Genomic DNA, 21,324 nt, shown 5'->3' on the forward strand with positions numbered 1-21,324 from the left:
TATATAATTATTATCACAGGAAGTAACGCTTCTCGAAAACAACGGGATATCATAAGAAATGATTACAATGCTACGACGAAATTGACGTGGCCAGTCGAAATTAGGCATATCCTCAGAGGAATTTTGCAAGTCATCTGGAGACAGACTGAGATACACTACTGGCCATTAAAATTGCTACACCAAGAAGAATTGCAGATGGTAAACGGGTATTCATTGGACAAATATATTATACTAGAAGTGACATGTGATTACATTCTCACGCAGTTTGGGTGTATAGATCCTGAGAAATCAGTACCCAGAACCCCGTAATAAAGGCCTTGATACGCCTGGGCATTGAGTCAAAGAGAGCTTGGATAGCGTGTATAGGTACAGCTGCCCATGCAGCTATGCAGCTTCAACACGATACCACAGTTCATCAAGAGAAGTGACTGGCGTATTGTGACGAGTCAGTTGCTCGGCCACCATTGACCAGACGTTTTCAGTTGGTGAGAGATCTGGAGAATGTGCTGGCCAGGGCAGCAGTCGAACATTAGCTGTGTACCAGAAAGTCCCGTACAGGACATGCAATGCGGTCGTGCCTTGTCCTGCTGAAATGTAGGGTTTCGCAGAGATCGACTGAAGGGTAGAGCCACGGGTCGTAACACATCTGAAATGTAACGTCCACTGTTCAAAGTGCCGTCAGTGCGAACAGGAGGTGACCGAGACGTGTAACCAACGGCGCCCCATACCATGACGCCAGGTGACACGCCAGTATGGCGATGACGAATACACGCTTCCAAGGTGCGTTCACCGTGATGTCGCCAAACACGGATATGACCATCATGGTGCTGTAAATAGAACCTGGATTCATCCGAAAAAATGATGTTTTGCCATTCGTGCACCCAGGTTCGTCGTTGAGTACACCATCGCAGGCGCTCCTGTCTGTGATGCAGCGTTATTGGTAGCCGCAACCATGGTCTCCGAGTTGATAGTCAATGCTGCTGCAAACGTCGTCGAACTGTTCGTGCAGATGGTTGTTGTCTTGCAAACGTCCCCATCTTTGACTCAGGGATCGAGACGTAGCTGCACGATCCATTACAGCCATGCGGATATGATGCCTGCCATCACGACTGCTAGTGATACGAGGCCGTTGGGATCCAGCACGGCGTTCCGTATTACCCTCCTGAACCCACAGATTCCATATCCTGTCAACAGTCATTGGATCTCGACCAACGCGAGCAGCAATGTCGCGATACGATAAACCGCAATCGCGTTGGGCTACAATCGTACCTTTATCGAAGTGGGAAACGTGATGGTACGCATTTCTCCTCCTTACACGAGGCATCACAACAACGTTTCACCAGGCAACGCCGGTCAACTGCTGTTTGTGTACGAGAAATCGTTTGGAAACTTTCCTCATGTCAGCACGTTGTAGGTGTCGCCACCGGCGCCAGCCTTGTGTGAATGCTCTGAAAAGCTAATCATTTGTATATCACAGCATCTTCTTCCTGTCGGTTAAATTTCGCGTCTGTAGCACGTCATCTTCGTGGTGTAGCAATTTTAATGTCCAGTAGTGTACATTCCTGCTGGAAGACAATTTTAAATTATCCCTTATGTGATCCTACCCGGCATCGGCTAGAAGGGTGCTTAAGATTTTGGCTTAGAGTGTAAGTGCTGATGATCAAATTCATAACAGTTAAAAGTCTCGTCCAGTAACAACGATGGAAGCGCAACGTCATTGTTCACAAACGACGCACTTTTACACAGGAAGCTAATACCGTCGGTAACTGTTGCGAATTCCTCGTAGACTTGCAGAAGATAACGACCTTGAGAGAACAGAGTTCAGTCCTAACTTAAAGAAATGTAATACAATGGATGTAGAGAAAAAAATTGAGCGAGATTGTGCCCAAGACCAACGCTGCAGGAGGAGACACAGCTACCGTTAGTTTTGCAGTGAATGATTTCACGACAAATGTCAGTGGGAATACTAGCTACTAGTGGCGGTCAGTTACATGTTTCAACTTTCTTCAAACTGGTTCGGCTTGTCGGTCAGATGTTACTTGAGTTCGCGAAGATCCTTCCTCTGAGTGAAAATGAGGGGGTGGGTGGAGGGGTGGGGGGAAGCTGATCTACATCTACATGTACATAGATACTCTGAAAATCACATTTAATGTGTGGCAGAGGGTTCATCGAACCACCTTCACAGTTCTCTATTATTCCAATCTCGTATAGCGCGCGAAAAGAATGAACACCTATATCTTTCCGTACGAGCTCTGATTTCCCTTATTTTATCTTGGTGATCGTTCCTCCCTATGTAAGTCGGTGTCAACAAAATGTTTTCGCATTCGGAGGAGAAAGTTTGTAACCTCCCCACAAAAATTTTAAAATGATATTATTTTAATAGTAATGGGAGCCAAGCGTAACCTTCCTAGCAATTAAATTTAATGACAATAAAAATGAGAATCGCAATCTGACTGAAAGTATAAGCTGTCACGAAAATGATGAAAAACAATTAAGTGCTAATGAAACTTCAGTGACAATGAAAATTCAATTAAACCGAAATATCGGTCTTTGGCCCTGTGCAAAAAATCAGAATTAAATTCTTACCTCAGTATAACTGCATGTCAAATTTCTGCTCTTATTCTTGGACACGGCTTGGAGGAAATGCATTGCAAATAATATTTTTTTTATATTTTTTTTTTGAAATTTAATTGAAACTTTTCTTTAAGGGAAATGGAAGGAAATCGTTGGTTCAATTAAATGATTTTTTTTTTGTAAAAAAATTGCTTTGAAATCAAAATTATTATTGGGGCACTTGTTGAAAATTAATTACAATAAATAAACTTTACATTATCTGATGATTACCTTAATTAACAATATACCTCATTCAGCCTCTTGACCAGAATGCCATGTCGACGCTCGCCGACTCCTCTCACACACACAACTGCACTCGACTGCTACTACCGACGTACTGCACGCAACTGAACTGAGCTACTGCTATCGACAGACTGAACTGCACGACAACTACTAGCGTACTGCTCGCAACACTCGCGCGGTCAAGCGCAGACTAACCACGATAAAATGCTCTCTGGTCAAAGATTTTATCATGCCTCACCATCGCTGCTACGTTACATACGTGTTTCAAGTTGGTGATTGTAATTTCGTGAGAAGATTCCGCAGCAACGAAAAACGCTTCCTCTTAAAGATGTCCATCCCAAATCCTATATCATTTCGCGATAATACAAAAAGTGCTGCCTTTCTCTGAACTTTTTCTATGTAGTCAGTCAGTCCTCTCTGGTAATCCCACACCGCACAACAGTATTCTACATGTGGACGGACAAGCGTAGTGTAGGCAGTCTCCTTAGTAGGTCTGTTACATTTTCTAAGTGTCCTGCAAATAAAACGCAGTCTTTGGTTAGCCATCTCCACAACATTTTCTGTGCGTTCCTTACAATTTAAATTGTTCGTAATTGTAAATCTAGGTATTTAGTTGAATTTTCGGCTTTTAGATTAAACTGATTTATCGTGTAACCGAAGTTTAACGTGTTCCTTTTAGCACTCATACGGATGACCTCACACTTTTTGTTATTTAGGGTCAACTGCCACTCTTCGCACCATTCAGATATCTTTTCTAAATCGTTTTGCAGTTTCTTTTGAACTTCTGATAACTTCATTAGTCGATAAACGACAGCGTCATCTGCAAACAACCGAAGACGGCTGCTCAGATTGTCTCCCAAATCATTTATAGAGATAAGAAATAGCAAAGGGCCTATAACACTACCTTCGGGAACGCCAGAAATCACCTCCGTTTTACTAGATGACTTTTCGTCAGTTACAACGAACTGTGACCTCTCTGACAGGAAATCACAGATCCAGTCACATAACTGAGACGATATTCCATAAGCACGCAATTTCACTACGAGCTGCTTGTGTGGTACAGTGTCAAAAGCCTTCCGGAAATCCAGAAATACGGAATCGATCTGAAATCCCTTGTCAATAGCACTCAGCACTTCATGTGAATAAAGTGCTAGTTGTGTTTCACAGGAATGATGTTTTCTAAACCCATGTTGACTGTGTGTCAATAGACCGTTTTCTTCGAGGTAATTCATTATGTTCGAACACAATATATGTTCTAAAATCCTGCTGCATATCGACGTTAACGATATGGGCCTGTAATTTAGTGAATTGCTCCTACTACCTTTCTTGAATATTGGTGTGACCTGTGCAACTTTCCAGTCTTTGGGTACGGATCTTTCGTCTACTGCCAACTGCTAAGTATGCCCTTGTAAAATTATGCTCGTGATTGGCGCTGAGTCAGACCTAGTTGTAAGAAACGAGCATTTAAGTGTAACTTGCCAACTTTCTGTACTTTAACTGCTTGTAGGTCATTTCATTGTCACGTTAGTCACAAGGTGTGCACAAGGAGTTTACCTATTGACTTACCTCCCACGACTCGATGTCATTCTCCGAGGCATCAATATGCGACACGTTGCCTGGTCCCAGTAGACTGACGTGCCGAATAATGTTATGGGAGACGTCGAGCAGTGGCAGCTGGTGATACAGCCACACGCCGTCCACTGCAGTGAGCGCGTTGTGAGACACGTCCAGTACCTGCAGATGCTTTAGAGGAGCCAGCAGCTTGGGCTCAAGTGTCGTCAGCTGGTTATGGGCGACCTGTAGAGAAACAAGAATCGTCCGCTGAATATCAAGTGGAAGTTCTTTCACAAAATACTGACTCAACTACCGCGTCTCTGCCTGTCCTTTCTGGTAGGGTACCGTCACCTAAAAACTCGTGACTTCTGTCTGAACGATCTGTCATGGTGGTCTTCTTCATTTCGAGGAGGGGTATAATGATGGTTCTACTCCGGAGATACACAGCAGCTGTAGACAGAAACTAACTGTGGCCGTGGAAGATGACACTGCGTCGATATGGGTCCAGGCTTCTCTCATTAGGGATATCATAGTAGAGGCGAATTTTCCTAAACGAAAGGAAAATAGTGTTTTGAAAAAGCTCCAAATCCATGCTGAATGCTCTTGCTTAACAGGAGTGGTAACTATCAACACATTACCCAAGACCTCAGAAGAAATTGTGATTGCACATCATTCAGCCTGTAATGACCGAGTGATGAAGGGATTGATAACTACCAGCAAGTTATCCAAGGCGTTAGAAGAAACCGTGATTGCACATCAATCAGACCGTAATGAGCAAAAAAGAAATATGTCATCTTGGTAAGAATTTTAACTGGAAACCTAGATAGAGGCATACAGCGCTTGACGCCTTCGCCAGACAAACACACGGTCGCGAACATTAAGAAACCAACAAGGTAGATTTCAACAGCTCGAGAGTTCCTTTCAGCAGACGAGCCTCTGCTTTCCATCAGCCTACTGCAGGAAATTATGTGAGTGAAAGAATCCATTCAGCTAAAAGTGTTCACAAAGAAGAACTTCCATTCTTGCCTTTACGTATCGCTGGACTGCGGGTACTTAGTCTATCGTGAGGTACGTCCTAACATCGTATTAGAGCTTCTTTTGCTCGGCGCAGTGCAGCAGCACCATGTATCATGTAATAAACAAGTGATTGGAAATCCCATGGAGAAATACTGAGCTACGCTGCCTCTATAGGCCGTCCATAATTGAGAAACTGCTGCCGGCGCAGAATGTTGGGCACAAATTTAAGTCTCGATTATGTCCCATAAATATTCCATAGGATTACTGTCGTTGGGTCTGGATGGCCATATCATTCAATCGAACTGTCCCAAATGTTCGTCAAACCAGTCACGAACAGTTGTGGCCCCGTGATATGACATCGTTGTTTGTCAAGATCAAGTCGATGAATGGCTACAATAGCCGAACGTAACCATTTCCAGTCAATGATCAGTTTATTTGGACCAGAGGACGCAGTCGATTCATATACACACAACCCACAACATCATCGAACCACCACCTGCTTGCACAGTGCCTTGTTGACAACTTGTGTCCATGGCTTCGTGGGGTCTTCGCCAACCTCCCATCATCTGTTACCAACTGAAATTAGGACTCACCTGACCAGGCCACAGTTTTCCAGTCATCTAGGGTCCAGCCGGCATGGTCACGAGCGCAGGAAAGGAGTTTCAGACGATGTCGTGATGTTAGCAAAAGCAATCACGTCGGTCGTCTGCTGCCACAGCCCATTAACAACAATTTTCGCCGCATTGTCCTTTGTCTCACTTTGATTTCTGCGGTTATTTCAAAGAATGTTGCTTGTCTGTTGGAACTGAGAACAGTACGCGAACACCGCTGCTCTCGGTCGTTAAGTGAAAGCCGTCGTCCACTACGTTGTCTGCGGTGAGAGGTAATGCCTGAAATTTGGTATTCTCGGCACACTCTTCGCAGTGCGGATCTCTGAATGTTGGATTAACTAACTGCTTCGACATTAGAATGTACCACTTGTCTGCCTCCAACTACCAATCTGCATTAGTGCTGTTAATTCCCGTCGTGCGGCCATGATCACGTTGGAAAGTTCTCAAGTTAGTACAAATGAGGCTCCGCCCATGGATTGCCGTTTCATATCTTGTGTACGCGATACCACCACCATCTGTGTATGTGCGTATCACTATGTCATGACTTTTGTCACTTCAGTACACTTTAGGCACCTCCATACAGCGAGTAAGGGCGAGCAAATGCGTTGAGTGATTCGAGGATCCTTGGAGTTGCACGGAATGTTAGGTCATGACACCAACGCAGAGGCGAAGTAACATATGCGGAAACATTACATGTAGTTCGTGGATTCCACACCAGTGGTTTTTCCTAGCTGGTGGTGCTGCTTGGTGAGGTTGTGGCCCCACTGGTGTGTTGACTGTCATAGTGATGGCTGACAGGCGCAGGTGCAAGAAGAAGTGCAGGTAATTGTTGAACGACGGTCATTTGTACTCGCCGTGCCTATGGGTTATGGGACAGAAGCCAGCTTCTGGTCACACAGATGGCTGCAGAAGCGCAGTGTTGTGCCACGACAGGTAGGCCGTTCCTCCAACGAGCAGTCGTTGAGCTAATGTCCCATCATCATGTCAAAATCAGTTTCTTGTTCTTTGGTATAAATACTCAGAATAATTAATGTCATTATAGAAACTATATCATACTGAAGAATCGATAGTAAAACTGTATTGTTTCAGATACGTCCTCCATGTTACTGCTAACTTCAGCAGTGCCGTGTGTAGCACTATCTTCGATATTACCTACAATGATCTTATCTTTGTTGTTATTACTTCACGTAACTTCTGTGTACTTCACGTAACTTCTGTGTCAGCACCTTTGATATAACATGTGTGAAATTATTTTATACATTATTTATGACCACTTATGTAATTCTAACCAATCTATTGATGTAATTCAAAAGTAATATACTCTAAACGAACGAAAATGTAAAAAAAAACTACTTGTAATGCTGGTTCATGCATGGGGAAAGTAGGTACATTGTAATGTAAAATTTGAAGGGTAATCCCTCCGCAACGGAACTGGCTTGGTGCGAGTAGAAGAGGTGGATATGATGGTTGAGCTGGAAGGCTCCTGTGTGGCATGAACCAGGTGGTGACAAGCAGGTAATGTGTGCTCATCTGGTAAATTGAAACACGTGAGAAGTACTGCAACATTCTACAAGATGCCTCAGATGTGGACGTAATTTGGTTTATTATTCCTGGCATATTTGATGGGAAATGTACTACGAAAGTCCGAGACTAAGAAGAAAATTTTAATAGCTGGTTACACAGCAAGGGCTGTGGATACTTTTTCTGACTTTTTCGAACAGCACGGGAGACTGACATTGCCACCACCTTATTCTGAAATTAGCGGTTGAGTACTATGTAATTGCATGGAACAGTTATTTCGTTTCTCTTTCAGTAGTAAGTTTGTGTTCTGTAATCTTTGCGTTGAGACACCGTATTTTATCTTCAGTAGTTTACCTGGACCAGGTCTGTCCAAAGTGCTGTTTTATTGAACTGAAAAGCTGATAACATCCTTAAAAAAGTTAATAAGCTTTGTGGAGTTGTAAAGTACATAATTATTCAATGAGCATATGTTTTTCAATAATACACATAATTTTCTTAAAAGGAGAGTTATATTTTCATCAAAGCACTGTTACTAAGAGAAGATATTCAGATGAAACATTCGTCTTATTGAAATAACAGTGTTTATATTTTCATGTGTAAGGTAGTTAACAGTGTTTCTAATATTGTGCAGTAACTAAAAGGTTCACCTTAGATCCAACTCCACTCATAGCCTAGCTTCAGTGTCCCCATAGTGACAGTTGAGCCAGACTTAAATTTCAGATAACATTTAAGTATCAAAAAGTACAACCTTTATTTTTGTAACTTATATTTTCTATAGTAAGCAATTAGCTACATCCATTCAAACTATACTGCATTCAGATATCGAATGTCCCATCTGAGCTAAATTGTATTAGAATTTGAATATTCCTTGAGAACACAAATAACAATCAGTAAAAAAGATATAATTACTTGTTTAGGTGTTGAATGTTAGTACTTTCCAATAATTAAACTGACAAAATAACCCCTATCCAAAATTAGTGGTGATCCATCACTACTAGTCAATTATGTGCAATGATCATTAGCTTCTTATTGTAATTTACAGATAGTATTATTTAGAGCTAGTTGTTGAGTAAACCTATTAATACTCTTCCTGTGTGATTATGTCGAACCACAGGTACATTACTTGCTAAATTGGGTTACTGTCTGGTATCTGATCAGCGAAACAGAATTTCAGTATCAAGTAAAGTCTATTCCATTAGTTAACTTTCTTTATGGACCAAGGCAGAACTTGTTACAACTTCGCCTCATTAGTTTGCCGACAGTTTCCTTCTACATTATTATAGCTTACTTTACTACAAACAGAGCCCAGGTTCGATTCCTAATGGTTTTGCTATTGTTTCCCCTCGATAGGAATCTTTCGAGAGACGCAAAGCAATCCGATACCTTTCCATTACACACAGTCACGGTCACAAAATATAAACCATTTCACAGGAATAACACTATCGGTGTAATGATAATTTAGTAGTTTTCGGAAGTGTTAATAGCGAAACTTAAGGAACACAACTGTTCAGTACTTACCTGAAGAATCTCCAGGTTGGGTGGCATATCTGTGTGTAGCATCTGTAGTCGATTGTGGGACACGTCGAGCCGATGAAGGTCAGTTGGAAGACTTTGCGGGAGCTTCTGCAGGGAATTGTGGGAAGCGTCCATTATGAGCAGAGCTGCTGGCAAAGTCTCTTGAAGCTCCTGTGCAGAAAACGGGAATTTCCATTACATACACCTACAAGACCAACCCTACTTCTAAAAACCACTCAGTGTACAGTAAAAAATGGTAAATAAATAAAAGACATAAATTTAGAAAGTTGTAAAGCAGAATATCACCTCATAACCATAACCAAACACAGCGCCACCCACTGTTAGATAAGGGTCTTCTTTAGAGGATTCCATACATGCTTTCTAATCTCATGTTCCATTATGTCATCTCTTCAGTCTTTTCTTATATCTTGGAATTCAATGAAGATCTTCAGAGGACTCTGTACCATTTCCCAACCACCTGCATATCATTTTCGCGTCATTCACAGTGTACCTTACACTGTAGTCCGTTCCATGATATAAATGATGGTAGGCCTTCTTGTTGCACACTACTCGTATTTTATACAAGGATTCGTCTATTTAGTTTAGAACCATCGCTTTGACTGTTTGCTTTACTTACGCTTGTATCTAATTTCTCTGTGTACCTCATAAGACCTGTGACTTCTGATTTAGTCCACCCTAAGTTCCTGTATAGTGCGAATATCTTCATCTCAAAGTATAACTAACTTCTGAAATTTTTTACCAACAGTCCGCAACTCGTGGTCGTGCGGTAGCGTTCTCTCTTCCCGCGCCCGGGTTCCCGGGTTCGATTCCCAGCGGAGTCAGGGATTTTCTCTGCCTCGTGATGACTGGGTGATGTAAGATGTCCTTAGGTTAGTTAGGTTTAAGTAGTTCTAAGTTCTAGGGGACTGATGACAATAGATGTTAAGTCCCATAGTGCTCAGAGCCATTTGAACCATTTGATTTTTTTACCAACATTATTAATATTTATATTATCCGAAGGAATTAACTGCAGCAGTCATATAGTTGCACAACAAGTACCCCAAGGTATCATTTATAGTTCTAAATTAAACACTGAGAAATCGTATTCACCCAGAAATATTTGCCATTCAGCTTGCCACAAATACAATTGCTTAGGATATGTTAATAAAATTACTAGGAAACAGAGTACCATCAATAACAAAAAATGTAATTTCAATATAAATTATGAGAAAAATAGTAGTATTAATTTTATAAACATCAGTTGCAGTAATTTAAGATTATGTACTGCCTGGGAATTCTAGATAAGTGTATTAAAAGCGTGTGGTAACAACTCACTCAAATCATTCATTTTACCTAGCAGATAACTGAGCTTCACCATTAACAGGAGAAACTGAAGAAATAGTTTAGTGATAGTATTAGCTAAATGATTTCAAGCATGAAATATTAATCTTTTTGTTACTGGATTGAGAATTCCATTAGTTACAAGTGAATGGTGACAAGATGTATTGGAAGGTACATATCAAGCATTACAATCGTGGAGTACGTGTTATTATTAGAACAATCTTGTCGAAATGTTTACTTTAACACTCAATAATCACTTCTCACGATGTCTCCACTGTGGCTTGTAAGCTACTGGTTGATATTAACAGTTTTCTGCTGTAGTATGATTATACCTACATACTTTAATTTACAGATTGGGTAGGTAACTGTTTCTCTAGTTTAACAGTACATTTCATTTCCAAACCAAAAGTCTGATTAATAAAAATAAAAACAAAGTTTGTTCTATCCACATCAATTTCCACTATATTGTAGTAAAATGTTAATTTACATGCAACCATTCTGCCAAAAATTAACAACCACAAGAAAAGATCATCCTTTTAGTGTGGACTTGGTCCAAACAGTTCAGCACACAAACATTTTTTTCTTTGCTTCTTCTTGATTGCTGTACATTTCTTAATTTTTCATGTAGAAAACGCATTAATTTTATCAAATGTACTTATTATGAAAACATCAAGCATTACATTTTATCTTCTGGTAAACCTTCCGGGATGTAAGGTCGTGATCCATGAAACTCTTCAGCTCCTAACGTTTCGTCCAGAGCTGCGCTGGACATCTTCAGAAGGGTGTTTCTCCTCCGGTGAGTCGGCAAGACTCACCGGAGGAGAAACACCCCTCTGAAGATGTCCAGCGCAGCTCTGGACGAAACGTTAGGAGCTGAAGAGTTTCATGGACCACGACCTTACATCCCGGAAGGTTTACCAGAAGATATGTCATCCGGTCGTGAAAGCCTTCATACCATTACAATTTAAACAGAATCATCAATACTTCACATCTCTGTTGTGTTAAAAGTATTATATCATAAATGGAATCATGGACCATTTCAGTGACCAAAATAGAGGGTTGTAGTTAACTTTATCATTTGCCTTCTATTCAAAAAGAATCCTGCTCCAGGAGATCGAAAGAGGCATAGGCATTCTGCCTAAATAGGTCTGTCGGCTACAGGGCAGAAAAAGAAAGGCGGTGCGCACTGGCGGCATGGAGACGGGCTGGGTGAGGGTACCACGCGGTGATAACGTCAAACAGGATCTCCGAGTCGGCAAAGGAGAAGACCATTTGCCTCCGTTTGATTTCTTGGAGCCTTGTGATCGGCAGATGACGATTCAGATGTTTGTTGGCTTGAGGGGCGTAAAAAGTCTTCCCACGAGTACTCGTTCCGTCCTTTTCAGCCTGCTGATTGTGTAGCAAGTGATTTCGTCACGTGAGGCAAAATTTTGGCGGTTTGTTGTACAGCTGGAGGAGAAGGAGATGGGGATGCTACCTTGACACTGGGCGATTTTAGAACCATCGTGCTGAATTTGAGGTCGCATGTCTGTGCGGCCATGTCCTGTGGATCGATCTATAGTAAGAACAGTGCTCCAAATGCCAGACGGTATAAACGCAGGGTTTCCGAGTAGCCAAAAACTTTCAATCTCCTGGACGGCCCGCTCATCGAGATACATGGAACAATCTCGCAATTGCAACTGATACAGCAGGGAGAAGGAGGTGGACAATCGCCCTCGTGAACATCCCTACCACAGATTACACATTTGGCTGGGTGTTGAAAATACATTTGAGTGTGGTTGTAAGAATGACACTGATGGGAGTGCATCGGGTTCCGAATATATCGTCGGACTACGATAACTACATAGCTTGTTTTGATATTTGATTGACGCACTGCTCTATCAAATGTGAGAAAAAGAGTGTGTGTGCACTCAGAATGCATCTAGCTTTTTCATCCGACGATCGATCGCAACGACGTCCTGATCAGGGAGATACGTTTGGATATATTCCTGAGTCAGCCCATCGAGCAGCCTAATGTAACATCACTTGAAGAATTCAGCATTCGATGGACCTCGACACGAGCAGGTTAGCCTTGGAAGAGTGAAGCTGCAAGCATTTGTTGTACTTGAGAATCAGAATTAGTCGCAAAAAGTAATGTGCCATTGCGTAAACGAGAGCAGGATTTCGAAGGGCAGGCAACTGCATCAACACATTTCTGAATAATAACAAAGGACTGACTGTCTTCAGTATGTGAATCCACAAGGAATGCAGCTGGGAGGGTCTTTGAATCGGTAGCCACATTCCGTTTACGCTTAGTAAAAGCAGACCGAGAAGAAGATCATTGGTTCATTACGAAAAAATCCCCCATGACTGCCAGCGTCTCCAATGGCACGCTCCTTCCAAACTGGTGGACCCATTCTGAGGGGTCTCACCCACCTTAGGTCACATCTCCCGAAGTGTTGACAGAGGGACCGGTTGGCACTTTGGAAAGGTCACAGCTCAGGGAATCACCCCTCCTCGGGCCTGGCCTGCACCAGAGTGTGTGTGCGAACCCTATCTGTCGACCTGGGACTGGGGATTACACGTTACACAGTCACGTTTTCCGCGTCAGATACGTGGGCTGGCCTTCAGGAGTGCACAGGGTGGGAGAAGGAAAACAGGAAATTCAAAGGAAGGGTAGGAGAAGGGAAAAGAAGAAATAAAGAAAGAGAAAACAGTATGGCTACTGTTCTGATGTCAGGCTGCTAAAGTTCAGATCAAATTCCAAAAAAAAATACCACAGACATGTTCTCCAAGATAGGGGAAAAAAGAAAAGCAGGGGGATAGACATGCAGCTGTGCTGCAGAGGCTGCAGCCCCGTGGTACCCAAGCGAGACCTCACCAAAGAATTGTGGGCCACCTGGGAGGTAAACATCCCAGTGAAGCAAGCATTTCAGTACGTGATGTCGCATTCGCTTCTCTGTAGCAAGAGTAATGTGATGATACTCTGCTCTGTATGTACAAAGTTGTATGAGTGACCACACTATCACAATGTTGTCCATTAGCCGGCCGCGGTGGCCGAGCGGTTCTAGGCGCTACAGTCTGGAACCGCACGACCGCTACGGTCGCAGGTTCGAATCCTGCCTCAGGCATGGATGTGTGTGATGTCCTTAGGTTAGTTAGGTTTAAGTAGTTCTAAGTTCTAGGGGACTGATGACTTCAGCAGTTAAGTCCCATAGTGCTCAGAGCCATTTGAACCACTTTTGCTGTCTATTATTTTATGAAAAGCAGAAATTTCGTTACTGAGGTCATCTGCACTGCTTCTAGGAGCAGGAAACAGTTTCACTATAACCTTATTTGAAACTTTGCGCTGGTTGAAGTGTGAGTTTTCCTCCACTTTGTAACGTTATCTTTGCGAGTAATAAATTTCAGATTTCCATTTTCCTCCAGTCGCTAGTGTAACCTTCAGTAATAGACTGGATGTCTCTTTCGGAATCATTGCCATGTTTACTTTCTTGAATTACTTATATCTCCTCCTCTGATTCATCAATAACACTGATCTCCTCCTCTGATTCATCAATGCCACTGCTGCACAGTTTATGATCTAACCCACCCGAAAAATCCTTCAGAATGTCGGTTATACCTTCCGGCATTATTTCTCTGAATAAGTAAACAATCCAGAAATCTTTTCAAACTACCTACCTGATATAAACGTTACTCATACACTCCTGGAAATTGTAATAAGAACACCGTGAATTCATTGTCCCAGGAAGGGGAAACTTTATTGACACATTCCTGGGGTCAGATACATCACATGATCACACTGACAGAACCACAGGCACATAGACACAGGCAACAGAGCATGCACAATGTCGGCACTAGTACAGTGTATATCCACCTTTCGCAGCAATGCAGGCTGCTATTCTCCCATGGAGACGATCGTAGAGATGCTGGATGTAGTCCTGTGGAACGGCTTCCCATGCCATTTCCACCTGGCGCCTCGGCTGGACGTGCAGACCGCGTGAGACGACGCTTCATCCAGTCCCAAACATGCTCAATGGGGGACAGATCCGGAGATCTTGCTGGCCAGGGTAGTTGACTTACACCTTCTAGAGCACGTTGGGTGGCACGGGATACATGCGGACGTGCATTGTCCTGTTGGAACAGCAAGTTCCCTTGCCGGTCTATGAATGGTAGAACGATGGGTTCGATGACGGTTTGGATGTACCGTGCACTATTCAATGTCCCCTCGACGATCACCAGTGGTGTACGGCCAGTGTAGGAGATCGCTCCCCACACCATGATGCCGGGTGTTGGCCCTGTGTGCCTCGGTCGTATGCAGTCCTGATTGTGGCGTTCACCTGCACGGCGCCAAACACGCATACGACCATCATTGGCACCAAGTCAGAAGCGACTCTCATCGCTGAAGACGACACGTCTCCATTCGTCCCTCCATTCACGCCTGTCGCGACACCACTGGGGGCGGGCTGCCCGATGTTGGGGCGTGAGCGGAAGACGGTTTAACGGTGTGCGGGACCGTAGCCCAGCTTCATGGAGACGGTTGCGAATGGTCCTCGCCGATACCCCAGGAGCAACAGTGTCCCTAATTTGCTGGGAAGGGGCGGTGCGGTCCCCTACGGCACTGCGTAGGATCCTACGGTCTTGGCGTGCATCCGTGCGTCGCTGCGGTCCGGTCCCAGGTCGACGGGCACGTGCACCTCCCGCCGACCACTGGCGACAACATCGATGTACTGTGGAGACCTCACGCCCCACGTGTTGAGCAATTCGGCGGTACGTCCACCCGGCCTCCCGCATGCCCACTATACGCCCTCGCTCAAAGTCCGTCAACTGCACATACGGTTCACGTCCACGCTGTCGCGGCATGCTACCAGTGTTAAAGACTGCGATGGAGCTCCGTATGCCACGGCAAACTGGCTGACACTGACGGCGGCGGTGCACAAATGCTGCGCAGCTAGCGCCATTCGACGGCCAACACCGCGGTTCCTGGTGTGTCCGCTGTGCCGTGCGTGTGATCATTGCTTGTACAGCCCTCTCGCAGTGTCCGGAAGAAGTATGGTGGGTCTGACACACCGGTGTCAATGTGTTCTTTTTTCCATTTCCAGGAGTGTATTTGCGTATACACACCAAATACGCATTTACTTCCAAAGCCCGGCGTGCGGGGCACTCTTTACAGCAGTAGCGTCCTGCCAACATATTCTCGGAAATATAGACGCACATAAAGCGACACAGTAAAACAAATTACAACAATCGGTATCTGAGACAACAATGGAGGATTAGCTAGCACGTGAATAATCTCTGACAAACAGCGATGTTGCCACGAGCAGAGAAGTAAACGTGAGTTACTTCATGCCCCAAATCGCCTGCTCTAGGGTTAATCCCTCGCTGCAGACACGTGAGTAACTAGGTGGCAGAAATATTGCTTGAATTGTTATGTGGTTCAGCACCGTCTGACTGCGTCGTCGTAACTGCACAAAAGTTCTACGAGGAACTGCTCGTCTTTCTCTTTATTGCTTTTTCATTGCTTTTTCGGGTCAGGCCGGCTGCGGCAAGGTTTCTGCTGTACCGAGTTTTAACATGACAAAGTGGAACGTAAAAAATATAAAATATGATAATTCTGCAGAGTTTTTTTTAATTGCAGGGACATGGTTGCTTTATGTGACGCTAATGTTTGCGAGCAGGATGCAGTTGTCTTTTTTTATAATATTAAGGAATTAGTTGGACCTGATGCCATAGTTCTGCAGGCGATAGTCTGTATCCGACTTTGTAAGCAGTTCTGGATAACCAGTAGGACGGAACGAGAGTCTCGGGGAGGAAGTGGGGATAAACTATAGAGGGGAGCTGATGAGGATATGTGAGCTGGAGAAGGTGATTGTCAAGTAAGCAATGATATGGTGGGGGAGATTTCACGGGATACAGCTCTTCTAATGACCAGACTTTGGCGCAGTAGGATTGGAAATGGTGTGCAGGTTAGAACTGGAGTGAGACTGAACAACGCTTTCTAGATGGGAGAGTGTGAAATGAGAGTGATTCTACGAAAATGTGATCATGGAAACAGGATAAAAGGTAAGTCAGGTGAATACTGAGTTTTGCTGGAGAGCCGGCCTGTGTGGCCGTGCGGTTCTAGGCGCTTCAGTCTGGAACCGTGTGACTGCTACGGTCGCAGGTTCGAATCCTGCCTCGGGCATGGATGTGTGTGATGTCCTTAGGTTAGTTAGGTATAAGTAGTTCTAAGTTCTAGGGGACTGATGACCACAGATGTTAAGTCCCATAGTGCTCAGAGCCATTTGAACCATTTTTTTGCTGGAGAATGTACTGTGGCTGAGTTGGATGGATATTTTGGAGAACAGTGACTCTAAAATAGATTATGTCTTTCGATAGGGCAGTCAGCTCTAGTTTCATGGGAGAATTCTTTGCGTTACATTTGCGCCGGTACGTGGGGTACATTGGTAGCAGGAGACACAAGGCTTTGGGAACTGAAGAAACATTTCCGTCGACAGCTGGCATTGCATGATGACAAATGGGATGACTTTGCTATCTTAGGTCAACTGATCGCTGCAGGAACTGCAGTTCAGGCAACAGTATCTGTAACAAGGCTATAGGGTAAGAAACGTACTTAACTCGAATTTCAGGAGTGAGGGAGGCTTGGTTCGATTGTGACCAAACCCATCTGGTGAATCATTAGGCAACTCTATTCACACGAACAAGCTCGTTAATGGAACTTTAACAATCTAGAAACATAAACAGCTAAATCTGACTTCATAAAAGCTAGTTAAGCTGGACTAGCTTTGAATGTTAAGGAACATTTGCGGCAGGGATAGAATTAACTGATGCGAGAAAGGAAGATGATAGAGCACCACAAACCATGATACAAAAAAGGAAAAAACCTATTATAGCAGCACTGTATGAATGACGGCTAGTACCAGACAATCTACACTCCTTTGAAGTACGCCAGATACTTCGCTCGCTTCTGATGATACTTTCCCCATTACGAACGACATGATGAATTCAGTTCACAAGTAGCTCTCAACATAATCACGTATCTGTTCAGATATGCACTTTGTGTTTTTTAGGCAGCGACGTAAAAGTGTATCGGAGGTCTTGTGGAAGTCAAACGACGCATTATCCACCTCAGTTCCTTCATCTACAAACGTGTGAGTCTCATGAATGAACACAGAAAACTGGGTGCCACACGAGTTGAGCTTGCAGGAATGCCTCATAAAGAGCGCAAAATTTTACATTGCGCAGTGTTTGTAGCAAACAGTAGTAACTCACCTCTATGGCGTTGTAGGAAATGTTGAGGTTGGTGAGCGTCTGAGGCAGCTCTGTGGGCAAGCTCACGAGGCGGTTCCGTGAAACGTTGAGGGCCAACAGTCTATCAGGAAGCCGCTGTGGTAGTTCCTGCAGTTGATTGCCCGTGACGTCCAACTGCAGGATGTTGGGCACCGCCAGCAGAGTAGCTGCACACATGAACAATGCTGGTAACGTTCAGGCCATACAGGAGTTTCAGAAGCATTGCATAATGCGTTGTGACCGATTTAGTCTCTAAAGTTTATATCTCCAGCACCACTAACGCTGTTGATTGAAAATGAAGACTCACCTTTCGTTACGCTACTAGCTGGCAACCAATATTGCCGGATATGTTTTTATTCCAGTTCTATTAGTCCATCTTCTCCTCTCCGTCACTGTATCAACCTCCTCCTCCCGTTTGTCTCTGTCCATCTTCTCTTCCTTTCTCTGATTGTTTCCTCCTTCCCATCTCTCCGCCGATCTCCACCTCCACCTTCTCTCAGTCCATCTCCTCCTCACCCCTCTATTGGTCCATCTCCATCTTTCGTTCCTCTGTCCATCTATTCCCCTCCCTCTGTCTGTCCATATTCTCCTATCCATTTTCCATCTCCCTCACTTTGTCCATCTGCTCCTCCCTCATATCTGCGTCCTTGTCCTCCTTGTTCCCCTCCCCTTCTATGTCCTCCCTTCGTTCTCAGTCTGTCCATCTCTTTCTCCTCCCTCCTCCCTTCTCTCTTCACATTATTACCACCACAGTATTTCTTTCCAGACTATAATATGTGTACCACGTTTCATTCAGATCGATACAGAGACTTGGAAAGAGATTTTTACTCGCAGCTTTGCCAGCATACACACAAGTCACACATGTTTAACATATTTCACACACATTTATACGCACATTTCACCTGTATCTGCAGCGAATGTTAGCTTGCAGTTTAGATTGCACGCAGCTTAATCTCTATGACGTTAAGTCTTCTGAACACTCTGTCGCACAGTGATATAATTTTGCAGGTAAATTCACTGAAATATGTGAATATTGTCTGCAATATAAATTAAAACGTTATACCTGGTACGGCATCTTTACTACATATGCAACGAAAATGTAATTGGCAATCAACTATATTCCTTTCATTATTTTGTAGGTGTTGGCAGCGAGATACAGTCTGACAGGGATTCGGAATTATGTGTAAAGTCTGTTGCTTGGTATTAACTGCTCTTGTTCCCACATACTGTATAAATAAATTCAGCTAATTTGCGCGTCGTCCATCGTGCGCTTCTCGGCTTTCACCGACTACTCAAACAATTCAAATGGGACGTATTGGACCATCCGCCATACAGCCCGGACCTTGCGCCCACCGACTTCCATGTTTTCCGTTACCTGAAGTCACATCTTGGTGGAAAATCATTCCACGACGAGGAAGAGATCAAAGATGAAGTTGAAATGTGGTTCCAACAACGGGCGGCAACCTTCTATGACTGTGGGATACAAAAGCTTGTGCACCGACTTAACAAATGTTTGGATAACTGGGGTGAATATGGTGAAAAATAACAAATAATCCAGTTAATAAGATGTTACTGACGTATTCTAAATAAATGTTCCATTTAAGGACTGCGAGCCATTGTATCTTTACTTTTCGAAACGCCCTCGTATAAAATTTGTACATGGTGAATGGCGTTGCTTGGGGTCAGCAATTGTGTTATAAATTAATTAAATAACTTTAACTGCTTCTCTTACTTCTTACGGTATTTTTTAGCACAAAACGTTTTAGCAATATGCTGCCTTCAGTAGGTACATTACAGTTATTTGTAAATTAAAATTAAGTGTGATTAAGGTTGGTTGGTAGGTGTGACGCCAAATGGCGAGTACAGAAATTTAGCCATAAGCAGAAAGATTATTTAAATTAGTGTACTCCTTAAGTGCGAGAATACGTATACACCCAGACAGATCAACATAATCTGTGATTTACAAAATAGCGTTTACTATGTAAAAAGACCTTCCTTGTAGCCGAAACTGGGAGAGACTTCCAGATAATATAAAACGAACACATACTTGTAAATGTACGCTAGACAGAAATTTATGCTGTATCGGTTGTAGCCACACAGATTAACGCCACTAGCCTCACATTCCAGGATACCGTGAATTTATATATTACATAAAATGAACAAGGGACGCCAAATGGACTAGGATGAAGAATGGAAATTTTCATTCACGGCACATTACATGGTATATCAGCAGTCTTTCTTTTGTTTTGAGTGTTGGGTGTATTCCAATCTAGTCTTCCTGTACAGTTTTTGCCCTCTACAGCTCCCTCTAGTACCATAAAAGTTATTCTCTGTCTTGAAAGATGTCCTATCACCCTGTCCCTTCTTTTTGCTAGTGTTTTCCATACATTCCTTTCCTCGCCGATCCTGGGACGAAGCATCTCATTCCTTAACATGTTAGACCATGTAATTGGCAACATGCCTGTCGCACCACATTTCATATGTTTCGATTATCTTCTCCCTCGATTTTCCCGCAGTCATTGTTCCATTACCACACAATGCTATACTCCAAACCTATAGCCTCAGAAATTGTTAGAAAATTAGGTCCACTCGCAGGCCTCTCTCGGCCATAAACTTACTTTTTTCCAAAGATAGTCTGCATTTCATGTCCTCCTCGCTCCGTCCTTCATGGCTTACTTTGCTGCCTAGGTAGATTGTCGAGCGCTCTAACCAAGTCGACAAACCCAATGAACGTCTGTTGATTTTTCTCGAGTCTTGCTTCCATCATCAGTCTCAACGTTAGAAGTGTCTCTCTGCAGTCTTTACCTTTCCTAAAGCCGAACTAATCATCATCTAACAGATCCCGAGTTTTCTTTTCCATTCTTTTGTGTATTATTCTTGTCAGCATCTTGGATGCATGAGCTGTTACGCTGATTGTGCCATAATTCTCGCACTTGTGGGTTCTCTATCTTCGGAACTGTGCGTTATATTTTCCTGAAAAGCGGATAGTATATCGCCAGGCTCATACATTCTACTTGCCAGCGTGAATAGTTGTTTTGTTGCCACTTCTCCCAATTAATTTAGAAATTAAGACGGAATGGTATCTCTTTTCCTTCTGCCTTATCTGAATTTAAGTCTCCCAAAGCTCTTTTGTATTCTGAGTCAAATATTGTTCCCCCAGTATCCTCCCTATCGGCTCCTGTTTCTTGTTCTAGCACGTCATCAGGCAATTCCTTTCCGTTACAGAGGCATTCAACGTACTCTTTCAACCTATCCGATCTCTTTTCCGCATGTACCACTGGAATTCCCATCTCACTCTTAATGATATCGTCTTTGCGGAGTCACTCCCTCCGTTAATCATTTCTTTTCCAGTTTCTTCAAAGTTTTCATGCAGTTACTTATAGGCCCAAAATTTTAGTGTGCACACCTGTGTCCTCCTGAATTTCTCCATTGACACTCGCGTCGTATTGATTGCATATACGATCCTGCAGGTCATAATGATTGCAATTTGAATAGCTTTACCTTGTCAGATTCCAGAGCGTACTGTCGAGCAACAGCTGGTATGTAGAACAGGGAAGTGGAGGAAAGTGGGAAGTTGGGGAGTCTTGCTAATTGCCCATGTGCGGGAATGCATATCCTCAGTGATGATCCACTTGAAAAG

The 21,324-nt window shown here is 43.4% G+C and overlaps 1 protein-coding gene across 3 annotated transcripts in view; it reads right to left on the minus strand.

Annotated features, from left to right (window-relative positions):
* The window catches only part of LOC124619779 (toll-like receptor 2), a 119,865-nt gene that overhangs the window by 41,045 nt on the left and 57,496 nt on the right, over positions 1-21,324 (minus strand). For all 3 annotated transcript variants that reach the window (XM_047146369.1, XM_047146377.1, XM_047146381.1), the window contains 3 exons: positions 17,667-17,851; positions 9,078-9,245; positions 4,423-4,653 (listed from right to left, as the gene is read on the minus strand). In XM_047146369.1, coding sequence (XP_047002325.1) covers positions 4,423-4,653; positions 9,078-9,245; positions 17,667-17,851 — 584 coding nt within the window. The remainder of the gene's footprint in view (positions 1-4,422; positions 4,654-9,077; positions 9,246-17,666; positions 17,852-21,324) is intronic.

This window comes from Schistocerca americana, chromosome 1 (assembly GCF_021461395.2).
Source record: "Schistocerca americana isolate TAMUIC-IGC-003095 chromosome 1, iqSchAmer2.1, whole genome shotgun sequence".
NCBI lineage: Eukaryota > Metazoa > Arthropoda > Insecta > Orthoptera > Acrididae > Schistocerca > Schistocerca americana.